This window comes from Embiotoca jacksoni, unplaced genomic scaffold (genome assembly GCF_022577435.1).
Source record: "Embiotoca jacksoni isolate LCO1_2020_lvr unplaced genomic scaffold, fEmbJac1.0.p SCAF_1, whole genome shotgun sequence".
NCBI classification, from domain to species: Eukaryota; Metazoa; Chordata; class Actinopteri; family Embiotocidae; genus Embiotoca; species Embiotoca jacksoni.
This window is the reverse complement of record NW_027185229.1, coordinates 13,178,694-13,196,760: the sequence shown is the minus strand read 5'-3', so window position 1 is coordinate 13,196,760 and position 18,067 is coordinate 13,178,694. Positions and strand designations below refer to the sequence as shown.

The window sequence follows — 18,067 nt, the reverse complement described above, 5'->3', positions numbered from 1 at the left end:
AATGGTGACCCTATCCTCTGTTTATTTTGAAGTCCACTGTGCTCCCGGGTTCTAAATTACTTTACAGATGAGCTGTTTTTTTTTCTCTCATAGTCAATTATCTGCTTCTGGACACACTATTATGCATTTTAAGTATTAAAATGCCGCTCTTTATAAAAATGTAATTTAAAAAAAAAAAAAAAACTGAGCCAAGCAAACGCTAATCCCACATAATGACCGCATCCTACAACTCCCAACATTCGGTCAGTTCGCGTGAAGTGAAGCAGGCACTTTGTGCAATCAAAAGAAAAAGTTCATTGACAGATCGATTTTGGAATCTATTAACTGCGGAGCAAAGCATCCAATTTCAAACTGGACACCTTGAATTTCCCCCTGCGGGTGCACAAGACAACAACCAATATCACCTGCAGAGCTGAATTATACAAATTACCAGTAAGAAGTTGAAATTGAGAAATGATTCATGAAAATATTGCCCCCCCCGTTCATACAGTTTAACAGCAGTCTGCCTCAGGAGTAATTGATTCAACCAAATGACAATACAACTAAAACAAAAATACACCATATACTGTAACATAAAATCACACGTAAAATGTAAAATACAAAATGATTTGGCCCTAAAAGTTTTTTTTCTTCACTGATTGTTGTAAGGGGTGCGTGATGTTTTTGTTTGCAACTGCTGCAACCTGAACAAGAATACTCTTGTAGGAGAGTCTCATCTCAAGACTATCCCGGTAAAAGAAAAGAATACTTTACATTAAAAAAAAAAAGACTGTGGCAACCTACAGTTGTGAATGAATATGTCGGTACCCTTTAACAGCTCACTAAAAATATGTTTCAATCATCCTGAAAAGTAATGAAATTAAAAGCAATTTTCTAATGTGTACCTGCATGCCTTTGGTATGTCATATTGTAAAACAAAAACGTTGCGAGAAAAAAAAGAAAACTTATTGTTCCTTCCACAAAGATTATTCTCAAATTGCCTGAACAGATTTGTTGGCGTCCCCAGGAAGGAAATCATACAATCGGGGTCGTGATATTTCAAACCGTTTTCTTTCATTAATATCGCGTCATCAATCTTGTAATCACTCACTCAGCCTGCTTAAATGGAGAAAAGACATCACTCTGCTGTTTAGTGTGATTATGTGCACCACACAGAACATGGAGCAGAGAAAGCAAAGCAGAGAGTTGTTTGAGAAGATCAGAAAGAAAATTCCAGACAAACTTGTTAAAGGTAAAGAATATAAGACCATCTCCAAGCCGCTTCATGTTCCTGTAACTGCAGTTGCAAATAATACTTACGAGTTTCCCGTCCATTTGACTGCGGTCAACCTACCTGGATGTGGCATCGAGGGGGGAAAAAAAAAAAAAAAAAATCGACGGAAGTAACGGTGACTATAGCAACGAAGAAAATGTTCGTGTAGATTTAAGCTGAATTCTGAGATCTAAGTACATCAGTGTCTGATTGCAGCATGTGTCGCTTTCTGAATGCGGTTGGCTCCGTGGAAGATGACGCGGGAGGACTCCGCTGTTAAAAGAAAAACTTTAAAAAACAACAACAACAACAACTATATGGGCTTTACTGTAAGTCAGAATGCTTCTGGGAAAGTTTACTTTGGGAAGATGAGACAAAACTGGAGCTTATTGTTGAGTCACATCAGCTCTGTTCACGTATGAAGATGACGTTTTCCAAGAAAAGGGATAATGACCTAAAACACACATTTAAAACCACTCCAGAATAACTAAATACAAAAAAAAATAAAATAAAAATGGGCTACTGTGAAGTGTTCTTCTATGAGTTCTGATCTGAATCCGATCAGACGTCTATGGAAAAAGCAGTCTGGTGAAGGTATCTTTCAAACCTGAGACAGCTGGAGCAATGTGCTCTGGAAGAGCGGACCGAGCGCCTGTTGACGGGTGCAGAAGTCTCACCGAGAGCTACAGAAGTCATTGCGTAGCAGTGGTTGCCTCTGAAAGTTGTGCGACAAAATATTAGGTTTAAGCAATTTATTATGTAAAATATTCTCTTAAATCAAAATATCAAAAGACAAATTTGTTTTTTTTAAATAAATATGGAATAAACAATATTGGAGGCCAATTCATTTAGTCCGTTTTCAGCAAAAAAAACAACAACAACAAAAAAACCTATGGGTTTTTCTTTTTTCATGGAAGGGTACCAACAAATTCATCCACGACTCAACTATTTTGAATCTACGAGCGCACGACAAGTACCGGGCAGGAAAACGCGTTCGTTCCTGCGTGAAATAATTAAAGCCGCAGATATTTTGGCGGCTGACGCGTCGACATGCCGAGGTCATTTCCTGTCGGTGCAGAACGGCGGTGTGCAATTGGAAACGACACCGCTCTGTCAAAAAGTCCTGCGCAACTAAGAGTCCCAACATGGAAGAGCTTTCTTTTTTCTTTTTTTTTTCTTGTTAGAGTATTGTAGTCTCTCAGCAGTGAAGACGGGAAGGCGTTTCATCTCCTCGGTTCCCAAACATTTACAGTGTTGTTAAAAGAAGAGTCGCAATACAAAAAAAAAAAAAGGTTGGGACAGCAGCATGTGTAAACAACCCTTTTTTTTTTTTTTTTTAAACATGTTACTGGGCTCAAATTTAAAATGAGCATATATTTTTCATAACATTTCTCAGTTTCAACATTTGACGTGTTGTCCGTGGTCTATTTTGAATTAAATTCTGGGTTTACACGATTTGCAAATCATTGTATTCTGCTCTTATTTGCATGTTTCAAAACATAGCAACTTTTTTGGGGAAACGGGGTTGTAAACTCACATCTCCAATCACAAATATGAACTTGAATGTTTTGTTGTTGTTAAAACACGCGTTTGATCCGTTTTTGTTGACGAGTATCTATTAATTCTTGGTACGAATGTTCAAAAGAAAATCAATTTGTCTTTTTTTTTTTTTTCTTTTCACTTTTTTTCCTTTTGAACTCATCTGGAAAAAAAAAAAAAAGTTCAGAACATCTTGTAAATGAATATCAGTATTCATACAGAACTTCGCTGGATTACAATTTCATCACGCTGGAGCCTGTTCCAACTTTGATATGCACTCGTCCGCTGTGGGTCCTTTTAGGTTTTTACACATTTTGATACACTCCTCCACAGAAAAATGACATTTATATCTCCGCCGGCATTTTTAGGGGGTTGCAAGACAAACGTACTCACCGAATTGCAGCGAAATCTTACCGGGCCTTTTAACAAAGCCCGGTAACCGCCACGGGGAGAGATCAGGACCTATTCGGGTTTCGCATCGGGATCGACGCGACCACTCCAGCTCCCTCGTCGGGACGTGTCCACACAGAGGCCCTGAAATAACGCTCGAAAGAGAAAAAGGAAGCACTCCTTTTGATATTTCAGACGCCGGCAATAACACCGCACATACCTGAACGCGGCCGCACGGTCGCGCGGTTCTGCACGCACACTCAAAAATGACGGCGTCTTTCCTGCCCGGACCGCGGCGGCGGCGGCGAGTCGCGAATCGCACGAGTCCCTCAAATGACACGTCACAATCGTCATTTTCAAAATAACCATCATTATCGTTTTATTATCAAAATGCATTACATCTTTTTTACTTCTTAAATCTTTTGGAGGGGAAACATTTGAAAGTTACTACTACTATGATTTATGTAAAAATAAAACAAAAAACCAACAGAATGATCTTTACAAAACAACAACAGAAAGCGAATGCAGTGTCTGTTTTTTTTTTGTTTTTTTTGGAGGAACCCTGGAACAGACCCAATGATGAACTTCCAACCATCCGAGAGAAGATGGCCACTCAGACCCTACAAACACGTATCATGCGATAAATTCAGTGTACTATATTTTCTCCATACAAGTCTATATCACATTTCTTTCTATACAATACATTTAATCATACATATTGTCCTATTGTGTCTTTTCGGTTTGTATCTCTCATTTTAAGGTGCTGGTTAATTTTGGGCCACAACTATTATAAAAAAAAAAAAAAAAAAAAAAAAAAAAAAATCTGTCAAACATTCATGTAACATGAGTACTCTCCTTTGTGTTGGTAGTCTTGAGAGGGGGGCGGGGGTGGTGCGGTTGTAGTGGCGGGTGGGAGGGAGGGGCGGGGTGGTGGGAGGGTCTGGTCACTTTACCAGTCCCCCTCGGTCCTTGAACTCTTCCACACAAACGCATCCGTTTTTTTTTTTGTTTTCTTTCTTTCCCACATCTGGTCCTGAAACAAAAAAAGTCTTAAAGAGGGAGCAGGGGGCGAGTCCTGCTGCCGCCCAGCTGTTGGCTTAACAACCCAGCGTGGTGGGTCAGGAGAACCATCTCTTTCTCACAAGTCTGTTAAAAAATAATTCAAATACAGCATTCTGTGAAAAGGAAAGCAGCTCTCACAGAAGAACATAGCAGCTTTTTTCTTCTTTTTTTTTTTCCTTTTTTTTTTTTTTCAAACTAGGTCTTATAAACAATCCAAAGGCTATTTCAGAGATCCCTGCTGATCCCCGTCTTTCCTCGGTGTCACACGGAATGCAAGGGTTGGTCAGAAAAAAGAAAGAAAAAAAACATATTTAATCCAAAATAAAATTAAAAAAAAATCCTGCAACAGTCAAACCCAACACTTGGTTCTGAAATAAAGTCGGATCGTTCAACCTCTTCTTTTGTTCCTGAACATCGTCCCTATTGTATGACCAGAATGTATTTCGATAAAAAAAAAAAAAGAAAAGAATAACAAAAAAAATAAACTTCCAACTGGTATAATCACAAGATGAATGCAGAAATGTGTGGGGAACATAACTGGATTTCAAATTTATTGGAAAAAAAACAACAAAAAAAAAACAAGAATGCAGCACCATCATTCATAAGACCTGTATGTCTCAATTACAATTTCAGAATTCTACAGTGGAGTAGTCCTAAGGTGAGATCAAAACAGTCCAGTGAGGATGAGAGGGCAGAAGAGAACCAAAAAAAACCAACAGAACATCAAAACAGGTGAAGAACCTTGTGTGTGTGTGTGTGTGTGTGTGCGTGCGTGTGTGTGTGTGTGTGCGTGTGTGTGTGTGTGTGTGTGTGTGGGGCTGGTTTTCATGTTTTATGACTAAACACTGAAGTTGGTAATCATATGGAATGATCCTCATCCAGGGAGAGACCCACTCCCCCGCCTCCGATGCATCTTTAGAACGGATGATTAATGTGTTACTTTTGCTTCAGTCATTTCCCCCCTTTCCAAAATCAAAACACTCATTTACTGCAGCACAGACTCGGCCACTCGCCAAATCCAAAAACGTAAAGGAAAAACAAAAACAAAAAGAAAAAAAAACAAAAACATTTTCAGTAAGACAACTCTTGCTTTCCGTTACACATGCATCTCAGCATTTATCCAACCGGGATACCGCGATGATGAGTATACGGCCTTTTAGGACTTCGCGCAGACATTTGTGTGGAAGGCTTGACTTTTCTGTTGGGACAGAGCCTGGTTTGCAGTCTGAGGAAACGCTGGGGACAATTTCAAATTACATGTGATTGCACCTCCCCCCTCCTCCTCCTCCTCCTCCTCCCCCCCCCCACATAATGCATTGTCCAAATCGCTCTTTCCATAGATTTCTTAATGATGTCCCCAAGTCAATAATTATTTTTTTGTGCAGTGTGGTAATTTGTTTTTTCTCTCAAAAAAAAAACAACCTAAAAAAAAAAAGACAGAAAATATGAAAAAAAAAAAAAAAAAAGGAAATCCGTAAAGAAGTCCTTGCTCCTCTTAGGTCTGTACATTTGCTCACCCGAAACTCCCTGATCCTCATTCCACCACAGCTTTAGGGGTTGAGGAGGCACAGGCACACGCATACACGCATACATTCACACATACACGCTCCAACAAGGCCCTAAAAGCTTCCTGACTGTGTCCTTACTCCGGATCCCTGGAGGGGGGAGTGCTGGAACTGATTGAGGCTCGTCCCCCGCTGCGGGTAGTGTGTCTGTCCGGAGGCCGACAGCAGCCTGGAGCCGGCCTGCAGCGCTGCCTGGCCCGGGCTGCTGGTCTTCAGGCCGCGAGACACCTGTTGCTGGGCACCCGTGTCTATTTTAGTCTGCCCGTGGTGGGCCCTGGGTCCTGGGGTGGGAGCCCCCCCCAGGCCGCTGCTGTTCGAAAGACTTGCCTTTATGTGGCCGCTACTGTAGCTGTGGGCTCCGTCCACGCTGCTGTTCACACCCTGCTGGTGTAAAGAGCCCGCTGGCAGCCTGGAGTCTGAGGAGGAGGAGGAAGAGGAGGAGGAGGAGGAGGAGGAGGAGGAGGCCGGGGTGGGACTCGAGTAGGAGGTTGGAAGGTGCTCCTGGGACAGTCCTGCGTGGGAGGAGGAGAGGCGTGGGTAGAAGCTCTGGCCTGATGAGGGACTGTAGGAACCCCGGAACGGAGAGTTGGAGGTTTGCTGGGGGAACGACGGACTGTCGGTCTGTCGGTGGCTTTCTGTTGACTGAACAACCACAAAGACACACACACACACACACACACACACACACACACACACACACACACACACACACACACACACACACACTTGACTACTTTGTGACAATAACACAATTTTAAAGTTGAATGCAGAAGATTGCCGTGGTAACCCCAATGCGAATGTTAATGCCATCGGACCAATCAAGACGGAACGACAACCTACCGCGATCTTTTTTTTCCCACGACCGCGATCGTTAAATGTGAGCGGAGTGTTAAGTGTTGTTATTTGAAGCCTGCAGCCACTGACCGGTGGCAGCAGATACGCTGGCTACTGGTCCGCGAACAAAATGAAAAATAATCAGCCCCTCCAGGAAATCGCAACGGCGATGATTAATGCGAATTCAAGCAAACGCCGCGATATTTGCAGGAGCTCGCAGATCTTTTTAATTCTCGCGATTTTTTTTTTCCAAAAAAAAAAAATGCCGTCAGCAAAAAGCTGTGCCAAAACTGTTACGACGTAAAGTCAGCCTTTTCAAACAAAACTCTCTTTATTAACAAAAATAACTCCTCATTTACAATCAGTTCGGTTCTCCTCCTTCCATCTCCTCACCAAAATAAACCGCGTGCTCTCCCAACAAGCGGGGGGAAAAAAAAACACAGAAGTGGCGGGATTTGCGGAAAATGTGGCCTTCACAATAATATTTTGGAATGAAATGCTTATTATCAATGGAAGGGATTACATATTACTCTACGCCAGGGGTGTCAAACTCATTTTAGTTAAGGGGCCACATACTGCCCACTTTGATCTCAAGTGGGCCTGACCAGTAAAATCATAGCATGATAACGCATACATAACGACAATATTTCTCTTTGTTTAAATCATTGGTGAAGGTTTTTGGATGATAAACCCTATTTTAAGGTCTTTCTACAATAAACTAGAAACATAAAGACCAAAAACTCAGACATCAGCCCATTTACGCTGTTTTTGAAGCAATTACTGGATCGATTAAAAAAATAAATAAATAAATAAATAACTAAACGTTTGTACTCATAAACCTCCATTTTCTCATAGAAATGCAATTTGTCTTTCTGTAATTTTCACACTTCGCAAAGTCATCCGGCGGGCCGAGCTGGACCCCCTGGCGGGCCGGATCCGGCCCGCGGGCCGTATGTTTGACACCCCTGCTCTACGCCATAGAAAATGTATACACACTTCAAGTCGTATGAGACTGCACTTTGTTTTTGTGAATACAGTAGGCCTGTGTTGAATTAACATGAATTAAGCAGCATCTAAAGCTCTTATTTTGACGGCTGACGTAGTCGTCGTTTCTATATTACAGTCACAGACTTTTTGTTCTGTAAAACTACATCACTTTTAGGAGGGGTTTTTTGTGTGCAACTTTTAGCAACATGGTTCTCCAAGTTCAATAAATGAATAAAAAAAAAAAAAAGAAAAAGTGAACTATAATACTTCAGTGATGGGCGGCATGATTATTATCACAGGAAGTGATTACATATTTATTCCTTTATCAGGTAGTGCTTAAAAAGAAAATTGCATTTTTCTTTATCAACTTGTAATTTTTTCTAATTGGTGCAATTTTCCGCAAAAAAAACCTCACTTAAAAATCGAAAAGATTTTCGCAACAATGACAAAAAACAAAAACTGCGAAATCCTGGAGGGACTGAATAATGTCTATCTAGTTGTCTAAAATTACTTGATTGCACTCGTGTGCAAACAAGTATTATCTCCTGTAGCTGCTTCACAATTCATTTTTTCAAATTATAAAAGTTCTCATTTCAAACTAAAGGTTGCTTGAGTTTCATATGTAGTCCAGTCATATTCTAGGAAGACCCATGCTCATATCCAGTAAATACTAGGGTCTTCCATTTTACATAGTCCTTCACTGGCTTTCATAATAAATATCAGAAACACATACGTGCAGTAAAACTACATTTTTTTTTTTTTTCTACTTTCTTTGTGTGCTCCGAATAGTTTTTTGTTTTTTTTTCCAATAAGGAGCACATTCGGGGAAAAAGGTTTGTGTAGAGTCCTTCATATGTATCAAAGATGCTCATCCAGACCAACAGGAATGTGACCACAGACACAGTGGTCTATATACTAAACCTAATTTGGTTTTTTTTAATAGTGAATAACGATGCAGTTAAGTCTTAAATACGGAGAGCAACCCAGAAATTGAAAATATTACTGTCACACTGTCTGGACAACAACAACTGACATAAATGGTCCGCACAGGCTACCTGGTTGGAGTACACAGAGGGACTGTATCCGTGTGGGCTCTTCATGGCAGAACCCAACGACGCTGCCTGCAACTCGTATCGATCTGCATCTGAAAACAAAGAAAGGAGGATCAAATCCAGCGCTGAAAAAACAACAACAACAACAACAACAAAAAACACATGCTACGATACGAGAAGTTACAGCATATGACGTAATGCTGCTCTCGATTACTTCTATTTGTAATCGTCGCGTGTATTTTTGTTTTTCAGGGATCTCCGAAGTTTGAATGCCGTCATACCGGATTCTTTTTCTGTGGAGCCATCGCTGCTTTTGTAAATCCGCTCCACCTTAATGCTTCTCAGCACTCGCTCCAGAACCCCCTGGCCTTCCCTTAGACGTTCAACAGTAGTGGGGACCATCCTTGAGGAAACACACATTTGAAGGTTGTTTAGCCACTTCGCTCTGATCAGAAAGAAACCCTCAACACATTTAAAACACGACTCAAGAACTTCCGGGTGACGTGAAACTTGAATAATTCCTTAACGACCCACCAATGGTTGTTGCTGTTTTGGCGTCTGGCCTGCACCGACAGGCCCTGGTGGTCTGGAGGACTGACCTCCTCTATCTGTAAGATAGAAGTGGTGTGAGCTGAGGAAGAGAAGGGGCTGTGCGGGGAGGCCAGGGGCTGCATCTGCTGATGGGGATGATGGGAGTCCTTGCTGTAGTGGGATCCGGGCCTGGTGGGGGTGCTACCCAAAGAGGAGCTGCTGCCAGGAGGCTCGGGATCACGGCCGCTGCCCTGCTTCCTCTTACGGTACTCTAACAAAGACACCTGAGGCAGCACAGGGAGGAGAGAACTTATTAAATACACGCTCTTGAACGACTGACGCACACTTGTATCATTCACGCTGTTGCCGGGCTGCTGACTCAATCACACCATTCACCAAAACTGCACTTGTTTGATGGACAGACTGCATGCACCACACCAGAGAGGACTCACCCGAAAACGGTCTCGACTATCAAAAGAAAATGTAAGAAAAACACTTTCGTCACCACGGAAATTAACTTTGAGAAGAAAATGAGGTCTCTGATCTCATTCCATTCCATCAACGTACCTCCAGTCACGAGAAAGGCCAAAATACAGCGCACGGCAGTTTACCTCGTGTACTGTGAATGCACTTGTTAGTGACATACAGCATCTAAAGCTTGGACGAAAGAGCAGGCAACTTTAAATGCATCACACCATGATGCAACCACGCTGAAACAACAACAACTGCACAAACACTCATGTCGATGTCCACAGAAGGTTCGAGCATAAACACAACATGTACACACACCTTCACTATAAACAATGACAATGAGAGCGCTTGTGCCAGCTTTATGTCATCATGACACAGAAAAGGGGAACAGAGGGAGGTACATGAAAGAGGCAGTGGAGTGGGATGATGACCACAGAGTCCAACAGTGATATGGATGGCTCTTGCCTGAATCTTTGAACTGGCGTTAAGATTGCATGGAAAGGAGACTGCAGTAGGCTTGTCGGGGGAAGGAGGGAGGGGCGGGGGGGGGGGGGGAGGGAACGGGGACGTCAGGGTCCGAAATCAGACGCAAAGCACCAAAAAAAGTGATCAAACATTGCTTCAGTTAACGAGTGTCCTGCCGCACTTGCAATTTTGCAAAATGCATTTGAAGATAATGGTCAGGCTCTGCTTGCTGTAGCCATTTCGCACTGGCCGTTATGAGGTCCATTTGTAACGGACTTTAAATACAAGTCATCAGGAACCAAATCCAAAGTTGTCCTCCTGTGGAAAGATACATTCTACAGTTTAACTAATGTTAACATAACACTTTAGCCATCTGAGTTTGATGAATCAGTGCGGAGCGGCGATGTTTGCGCGCTGCGCTGGCACCGGTACCAGTCATTTTTAAGAGGGAATGTCTGAAACCAGTTGAATATTAGGCACCAGCAACGCATTGGTGCAAAATGTACTTTTATGTTGGACATACTTTTATTGTTGGGTTAGCAACAGGAAGGCTCACTTTGGAAGATAAGATCCTCTTTGTTTTGAGTCCGACTTCTAAAACTTCATATTTGCGTCAGATAAACTTTTTTTTTTTTGAGACTGCATTGTTTTTTGCGAACCAATCTCTTCCAAAAAAAAAAAAAAATACAATACAAAAACAAGTCATGTTTACAGCAAGAAAAAAAACAAAAAACTGTTACGAAGTTCTGATGGACGATCGGATGACCGTCTAATAGCCCACGGCGAGACAGGCTTGCAAAGCTAAACCAATCCCTGAGGTACAATTTACATTCTTCACATGTACGTACGGCCCTTGCCAGATGTTCAGAACCGGCCATCCTACAATCTTTAATGGTGAGCTAGTCGAGTCAAACTGGGGCTGTGGCTTTGTCTCTGGTTTCAAGCAGCATAAAAACAGTTTAAAAGAAAAAAATAAATTGTGTTTAGTTAAAAAAAAAACATCAGTTTAATTTTCATTGCTGTAGCCATTTTTTTTCTCTGGGTTTTGTTAACGTTGTACTCTTGAGTACGATCTGACAAACACCCAGAGAGTTAAACTTACGGCCTGTTGCAAGATATTAGCAACATTTCATTGGCACTCATTTTTAGTTTTAAAAGCTATTTTCCAATTTGTCTTTCGGTGTTCCAGCTCCAAACGGCCTACGGAGTTGATCGCTGTAATTCCAGTTGATGTTTGACATTCCACCAGACGCACCGCGGCCCATGTCGGCAACATCCCAGAAGCAGCTAACAGCTCCACTGCATTATAGATACACGTCTGATCTTTTTTTTTTTTTTTTTGGACTGGAGCGGGACTGAGATTGCGTCGATCTGCAGGGAGCATATTAGCTGGGCAGGAAGTCAGACAGATGAAAGCATAGAGTATCAGGTAAATTTTCAAAATAAAACACCCCGTGCAGACTTCTGATTGTATATCACGTCACGAAATCAACGTCTACCCCCACTGTCCTTTCAAGCGGACCAAGAAATGCGTCGTCTTCCTGCTAGAGGTACTATATGTGAAATGGTTATGAAATAAGAATGAGGATGAATGTTTTTTTTTTTTAACAACTAAAATGCAGCAAACCATATTAACAAACTTAGTCGGAAGGCTACAACACAAAGTGGGAAATAACAATAAACACAAAATAGGAAAAAATAAACATGTACCTGCTAAAAGCACAAACATCAAGGAACAAATGACCAAATTGAGAAGTAAAAAAAAAAAAAAAAATTATTTTAAATGAGTGCTGTGCTTAAACGTGATGTGACGAACCCAGTGGGAAAAAAAAAACGTGTTACCCATATATCCATGAGTTAAATAATCTGGTTAATCTATCGTGAAAATTTGTAATTAATCTCAGTCATTATACGAATGTAAAAAAACTTCTGTTTATCTGTTGCCAAGATGGGTCAACTGAAGTCACACGTTGAATATTAAACATTAATCAGTGCATTAAATAGAATAATTAAATAACTTGCGCAATACATTGCATCTTTATATCTGACTTCTTCCCAAAAAGTAAAAGCAAAAATAAATAGATGCCTTTTATTTAAAAAAATAAAATAAAATTATTGTAGCTGGTGGACCTGGTACCAGTAATAAAAAATGTTTCTTAAAAGACAGGTGAGTATCAATATTGGACACTTAGAAAGGAGCATTGGTAGCGGTTACTTGGGAAACCCTGAGAAAGCAAAAAAAATCCCAAAGAATTCTGACATGTTGTCTTTGAATATCTGACCAGGACGCGCTCTGAACCAACATCGCTAGCATCTAGAGCTGAAACACTTCATTGATAAGTTGACGGACAGAAAATTAATTGCCAATAACTTTGATTATTGGTTAAATATTTCACTCCCTTTTTCTGGGGGAAAAAAAAAATAGTATAGTACATTCATTTGCGCCAACATCAGACTAGTCTTTGAAAGTAAATTGTGTATATTTGATTTTGACACTTTTTGTCTGACGAATAAATGACATCTGCAGATTGTTTCAGAAAATGGTGATGGGACACTCTTCACCATTACAATAAATTTGATAGACCAGACCAAACACCAAGAAAATAAATTGCAGATTAATCAATAATGGAAATATTTGTATGGTGCAGCCCCATAAATAACCATTTGCTTTACTGGACTGCAGGGTTACAATCAGCTGCATAAAAAGTATACCTCGGTTGCATTTGTTGGGTCAGGGCTAATGAATCATGCTCCAAGGAAATGAAAACCTACAATCAAATCCAAGAGCTATCCATTTGCCTCACCCTTAATCTGAGCCCGACGACTTTCCCATGGTGCTTTGAGATATTGCATGGTTGTTGTTTTTTTTTGTTGTTGTTGCAAATCACCTTTTTAGCCTTGCTTACGGCAGAGGTAGATGAGCTACAGTTTGCAGAGAGACAGGGATGAGATGGAGCAAGGACTAAGGAACTTAATCCCGACACCATTATGAGAACTCATCGGCTTCTTGCATTGAAAGCAATGGAACAAACTGTACACACTTCAATGAGTTGGACTGAAATGGCATAATAAAGTAAAACTCCTTCTCAAAACTATAGTCACAACTGAATGTAGGTTTGGAGGAGAGAAGGGGGGAGAGTTGTTGGAGCATGGGGTGGGTGTTGTATGCAGATGCAAAGAAACAATATTTACATGCACACTTCTAAAGATGTAGTTGTAGGGAGAATATTCACCATATTTTGTACTGGCTTGTATTCACTTCTTACAGCTATAGCCTGGTAATCTGGCTTCCCTGTCAGCAGACTAATGGTATGCTGGTTGGCCCTCTGCCTTGGAAGAAAAGTGGAAGAGAGACTTGGCAAAGAGTGTCAAGGAGCAACGTGGGGGAGGAAGAAGACTAAAGGGAGGGGAGGGAGAACGGAGGGAGGAGGGGTCAGAGCTAGTCTAAATCATTTCAGTTACACACATACAATGGTTAAATATGTTCCGTATAAATGCCTGTTGCGTTTGGATTTGACTATCTGACAAGGGACCAGTTGATATACAGTATTCAAGACAAAAGTCAATGGGCAAACACAGAGCAAGTGGGAAAGCACATAATGAGGCTTGGCTTTTCACTTTGCACTAACACACTGAAAGTCATTCGTGCATCAGAAGAACAGATGAAACCCCTAAAGATTTACCTGCGAAGCTATCTGACAATAAAACATTTTTTTCACGTCGTACACATTTTTATTATCAAAAAGATGTGGAGAACTTGCCTTTTTCTTTTGTGGTGGGTTGCTGGTGTGAGGAGGTGTTCCACTGTCTGGGTAGACTCCCCCAAAATGAGGCTCCCCGTAGGGCGACATGGAGCCGAGGCCCAAGTCTCCAACCAGCCCCTGGCCGCTTATGGAACTGTGGAAGGACTCTGCAGGGGAGAAACCGCCTTCTGACTGGGAGAGCCGTCTGTCAGTTGTCACAGGGTTCCCCAGGTTTGAGTTGAGAGGCGAGCAAGTGTATATGAGATTGAACTCTGTCCTGAAGGCCTGCTCCTTGTTTTGGGGATTTAGGTCTGAAGAAGGACATGACACTGTGTTTAGGGAACTGGTCCCCACAGACGACAGGCCCTGTGAATCTTGACCTGAGGGGCCTCCAGGAAGGGAGAAGTCATCTGAAGGCATGGCCAAAGGGCTCTCCAAGCTAGAAGGGAGCGACAGGTCCGGGAACTGAGGCCGAGAAGCATCAAACTCTGTCTGAACGCATGGCTGAAGGTGGAGGAAGAAAGGGCATGGAGAGAACAAAGGGAGAAGACAAAGTAGTTTAAATACATTTTAGTAACAGGTCAGTAGTAACATTTAGCTGTTTGGATTATCAAGTACGAGCTAGTGACAGAGAGACGATAACATACCTCCGGAGAGATGGACTCTGGCCGGTGGACAGGAGACGCCTCAGGGGATGATATGTTCTGGAAGGAATTAAAAAAAAAAAAAAAAAAAAAAAAAAAAAAAAAAAAGGCTATTTAGAAACTGCACATTGTCAAATACAGTGTCTTTAAATATATTCAAAAAGAGGTTAAATGAACTTCTATACAAATATTCACTTGATTTCGAAATAAACACATCACTGACTGCTTAGAGAGACGCAACAGTCTTGTGGCCACTACTAAAAAAAAAGGCCCATCTGAGGAGGTCATGTATGTTCAGCTAAAAACCCAAATAAGCATAAGATCAGACATTATATTAGGAACTAGACCTAAATTTTTTTTTTTTTAACAAGTTTCATTAGCAATTACTTTACTAAAACTGGAAGCAATTTTCCACACTAGATGGATATTTTTGGACTCGGGCATTAATAATGTATACACAGATGTAACGTGAGCTTTGACAGACAGGTGTCAGGAATTGTATTTGCGGCAGTGGGAAATTTATGCGGTCGTGTCCTTACTTCAAATTGCAGTGGTGTGTTGCAGCGGCTGGCCGGCAATGAGGGCATGGGCGAGTATGCAAGCCCGTTGAGCAGCAAGGAGCCACAGGGAGTGTGGAGCAGCGGGTGGAGTGAGTCCTCTGGGAGCGGTGGCGTGATTGGCGACAGAGGGCGAAGCAGGTGGTCGGAGGGTGGTCCCGCCTCCGTCGTATACTTGGAGCGGCGCTTTTTAATCGGCGCGTTGACTTCTGTGATTTGAAAAAAAAAAAAAAAAGAAGAGGGTTCAAGTATCCAGGACATATAGGTGCCTGAAAAGTGCCAACAAGGGAAAAATATAAATATCTTGATTGCAGTTACATTAAAAAAAAAAAAAACACCCTTCATTTAGTTTTACAGTCTTGGATGAATTTGTTGGCATCCTTAACAGCTCACTGAAAAAAAAAAAAGAAGCTTTATTCCGCCTGAAAAGCGATGAAATGAAAATCCAATTTTCGAATGTATACCTGCATTTCTTTGGTATGACATGGAGCAAAGCAAAGAAAGTGTGGAGAAAAAAAGAAAAAAAAAATTACTGCTTCTTCTACAATATTAAGCCTGAATGTGGCTGCAAGAGGAAAAATCGACCCCAGGTTCAACAGAAGGATGGTGGTAATGGTAGATGAAAACCCAAGGAAAACATCCAAGTAGGTATAAGCCAAATTCGAGTGTCTGATTGCGGCATGTGTTGCTTTTTGAGTGCAGTGTTCTCCGAGGGAGATGACGCAGGAGGACTCCACTGTTAAAAGAGCCAAAATTACAGCCTCGCGGTTGTACGCGCCCCCGTTACCAACTCAAGTTGTAGTTTACATGTATAGCTGTCCTCTCCTATATAGATGTTGCTGCGAAGAAGTTATCGATTCTAAAACGTGGATGGTTCACACACACACAACCTCAACCCTGACAGCACGGAAGATCTATACAATAACCACAATTTCTAGCTGGACACCCCAGGGGGTAATGTCACCAATTTACTATGTGTCGTAAATGTCAAATATGGTCAAAATCTCTCTTTCTGCTCCTCAGTTTTGGTGTTGAATAATGGACAAAGGGGAATAAGAGGAATGTTATCCGATTAGATGTTTGAATTATTGAGTTATGGCTACAAATGTGTTTTGTGTGTTTATAGTTACCTTTTCACCACAAAATTGTGACCAGCTCATACTTGCATCCAAGTAAATGTAAGTGTCAAATTGTAAGAAATTCCCAAAGGGCGTTCTCTCAGATAATGCAAGAACAGGACTGACAGAGAGGACAGTTGTGAGGTCATATTGACCTCTGACCTCTGATTACCAAAATCGACCAACTTCATCCACGAGTTAAAGTGAATGTTTGTGCTGAATTTGAAGAGCTCCCTTTCAGGCATTTCTAAGATATTATGTTCATTATGCACCTCTCTTTGAGAGTGCATGTAGTTGCTCCTTTTTGCAAGAATAAATGTCCGATGTGTTTGATTTTGAACCAAGCCTCCGAGTAATTTTTCCAACACCCGTCATGGAGCTGCATGTCTCTGCCCTGCGCTTGTCGTCTCCACCAACAGTTCTTCTCTTGTATCTCTATGCTGTCCTTTTCTCTCTCCGGTCGATTTTGTTGCCATGATCATTTGTTATTCAAAATACTCTAATGACTCACAAATCAAAAGCAAAGTCAGATTTTATATATATATATATATATGTAAAAAGAAAAAAAATGGATTAAACAAAGATGTAGGCCAATCATTTTGTCAGTTTCAAAATATTTCAGAGAAATTGTGGGTTTTTCTTTTCTTTAATAAATGGAGTGGTACAAACAAATTCATCCATAAATATACTTTACTGTGCCATCCAAGGGCTTAGTTCTGATCTGTTTCACCATACTTGCAGGTTACAAATGAGTCTTTGAAATTGAGGAGAGAATGTACATACCGCTGGACAGGGGGTTGGGGGTAGATCTGCTACTGGTACTTTGCTGGGAAGAAGTGGACTCTGTGCCATCCTCCACACTGGCCGAGCAGCTCTCGTCCTCCACCTGTTTGATCCATCTCTGCATCAAGACAACAATAATGATGGATTTAAAAAAAACATAAATAAGGTTGTTAGCTTTATAAATGAGAAATTTAGCTTTAGTTTTATATAAAAGGAAAAGTATGGATACAAGAATATACCATATTTGTAGTCACATGGACAAGTACAATGAATCTTATGACCAATATAAAGTAAAAACAAAAACTGCAAATTTTCTTCTATGGTAATTTACTTTAACATATTTGGGAAGTGCAATATTTCTTAACTTAAAAAAAAAAAAAGTTAAAAATCTTACATTTTGCTGTTATTCAGCCAATGTAAAGCTTTATGTTTTTGCTCCACTGTTTTCAACATTCAAAAATGAATTATAACCCTGTTTCCGAAAAAGTTGGGATGCTGTGTAAAATGTATATAAAGCAAAATGCAATGATTGACAAATCTCAAACACATATTTCATTGCAAATAGACCAAAGACAACATATCAAGAGTTGAAACAGAGACATTTTATAGTTTTATGTGAAATATATGCTCTTTTTGAATTTGATACCAGCAAAACATCTCAAAAAAGTTGGGACAGGGACATGTTTACTATAACCTCTTCTTTTTTTCAACACTATGTAAACGTTTGAGAACTGAGGAGACAAGTTGCTAGAGTTTGGTGGTGTCCCATTCTTGCCTCGTATACAATTTCAGCTGTTCAAAAGTTCAGGGTCTCCTTCGGCGTATTTTTTGTTTCATGACGTGCCAAATGTTTTCAACATGAGGCGGGTCTGGACTGCAGGCAGGCCAGTTTAGCACCCGGACACTTCTACTACAGAGGCATGCTGTTGAATTACGTGCAGAAAGCGGTTTGGCGTTGGCTTGCTGAAATAAGCGAGGCCTTCCCTGAAAGACACGTTGTCTGGATGGCAGCACATGTTGCTCCAAAACCTGTATAGATCATTCAGCATGAATGGTTCCTTCACAGACGTCCAT

General features: G+C 41.0%; 1 protein-coding gene across 6 annotated transcripts in view; it reads right to left on the bottom strand.

Moving 5' to 3' along the window:
* Positions 1 to 3,531: 3,531 nt before the first annotated feature.
* setd5 (SET domain containing 5) overlaps positions 3,532 to 18,067 on the bottom strand; it is a 56,250-nt gene continuing 41,714 nt past the window's right edge. For 5 of the 6 annotated variants that reach the window (XM_069172939.1, XM_069173090.1, XM_069173174.1 and 2 more), the window contains exons 17-25: positions 16,994 to 17,111; positions 15,075 to 15,301; positions 14,539 to 14,595; positions 13,910 to 14,395; positions 13,382 to 13,474; positions 9,216 to 9,496; positions 8,963 to 9,084; positions 8,685 to 8,773; positions 3,532 to 6,450 (exon numbers count right to left, since the gene is read on the bottom strand). In XM_069172939.1, the coding sequence (XP_069029040.1) occupies positions 5,863 to 6,450; positions 8,685 to 8,773; positions 8,963 to 9,084; positions 9,216 to 9,496; positions 13,382 to 13,474; positions 13,910 to 14,395; positions 14,539 to 14,595; positions 15,075 to 15,301; positions 16,994 to 17,111 (2,061 nt within the window). In that variant the 3' untranslated portion in view covers positions 3,532 to 5,862. The remainder of the gene's footprint in view (positions 6,451 to 8,684; positions 8,774 to 8,962; positions 9,085 to 9,215; positions 9,497 to 13,381; positions 13,475 to 13,909; positions 14,396 to 14,538; positions 14,596 to 15,074; positions 15,302 to 16,993; positions 17,112 to 18,067) is intronic. The other variant, XM_069173341.1, reaches the window with a different exon arrangement.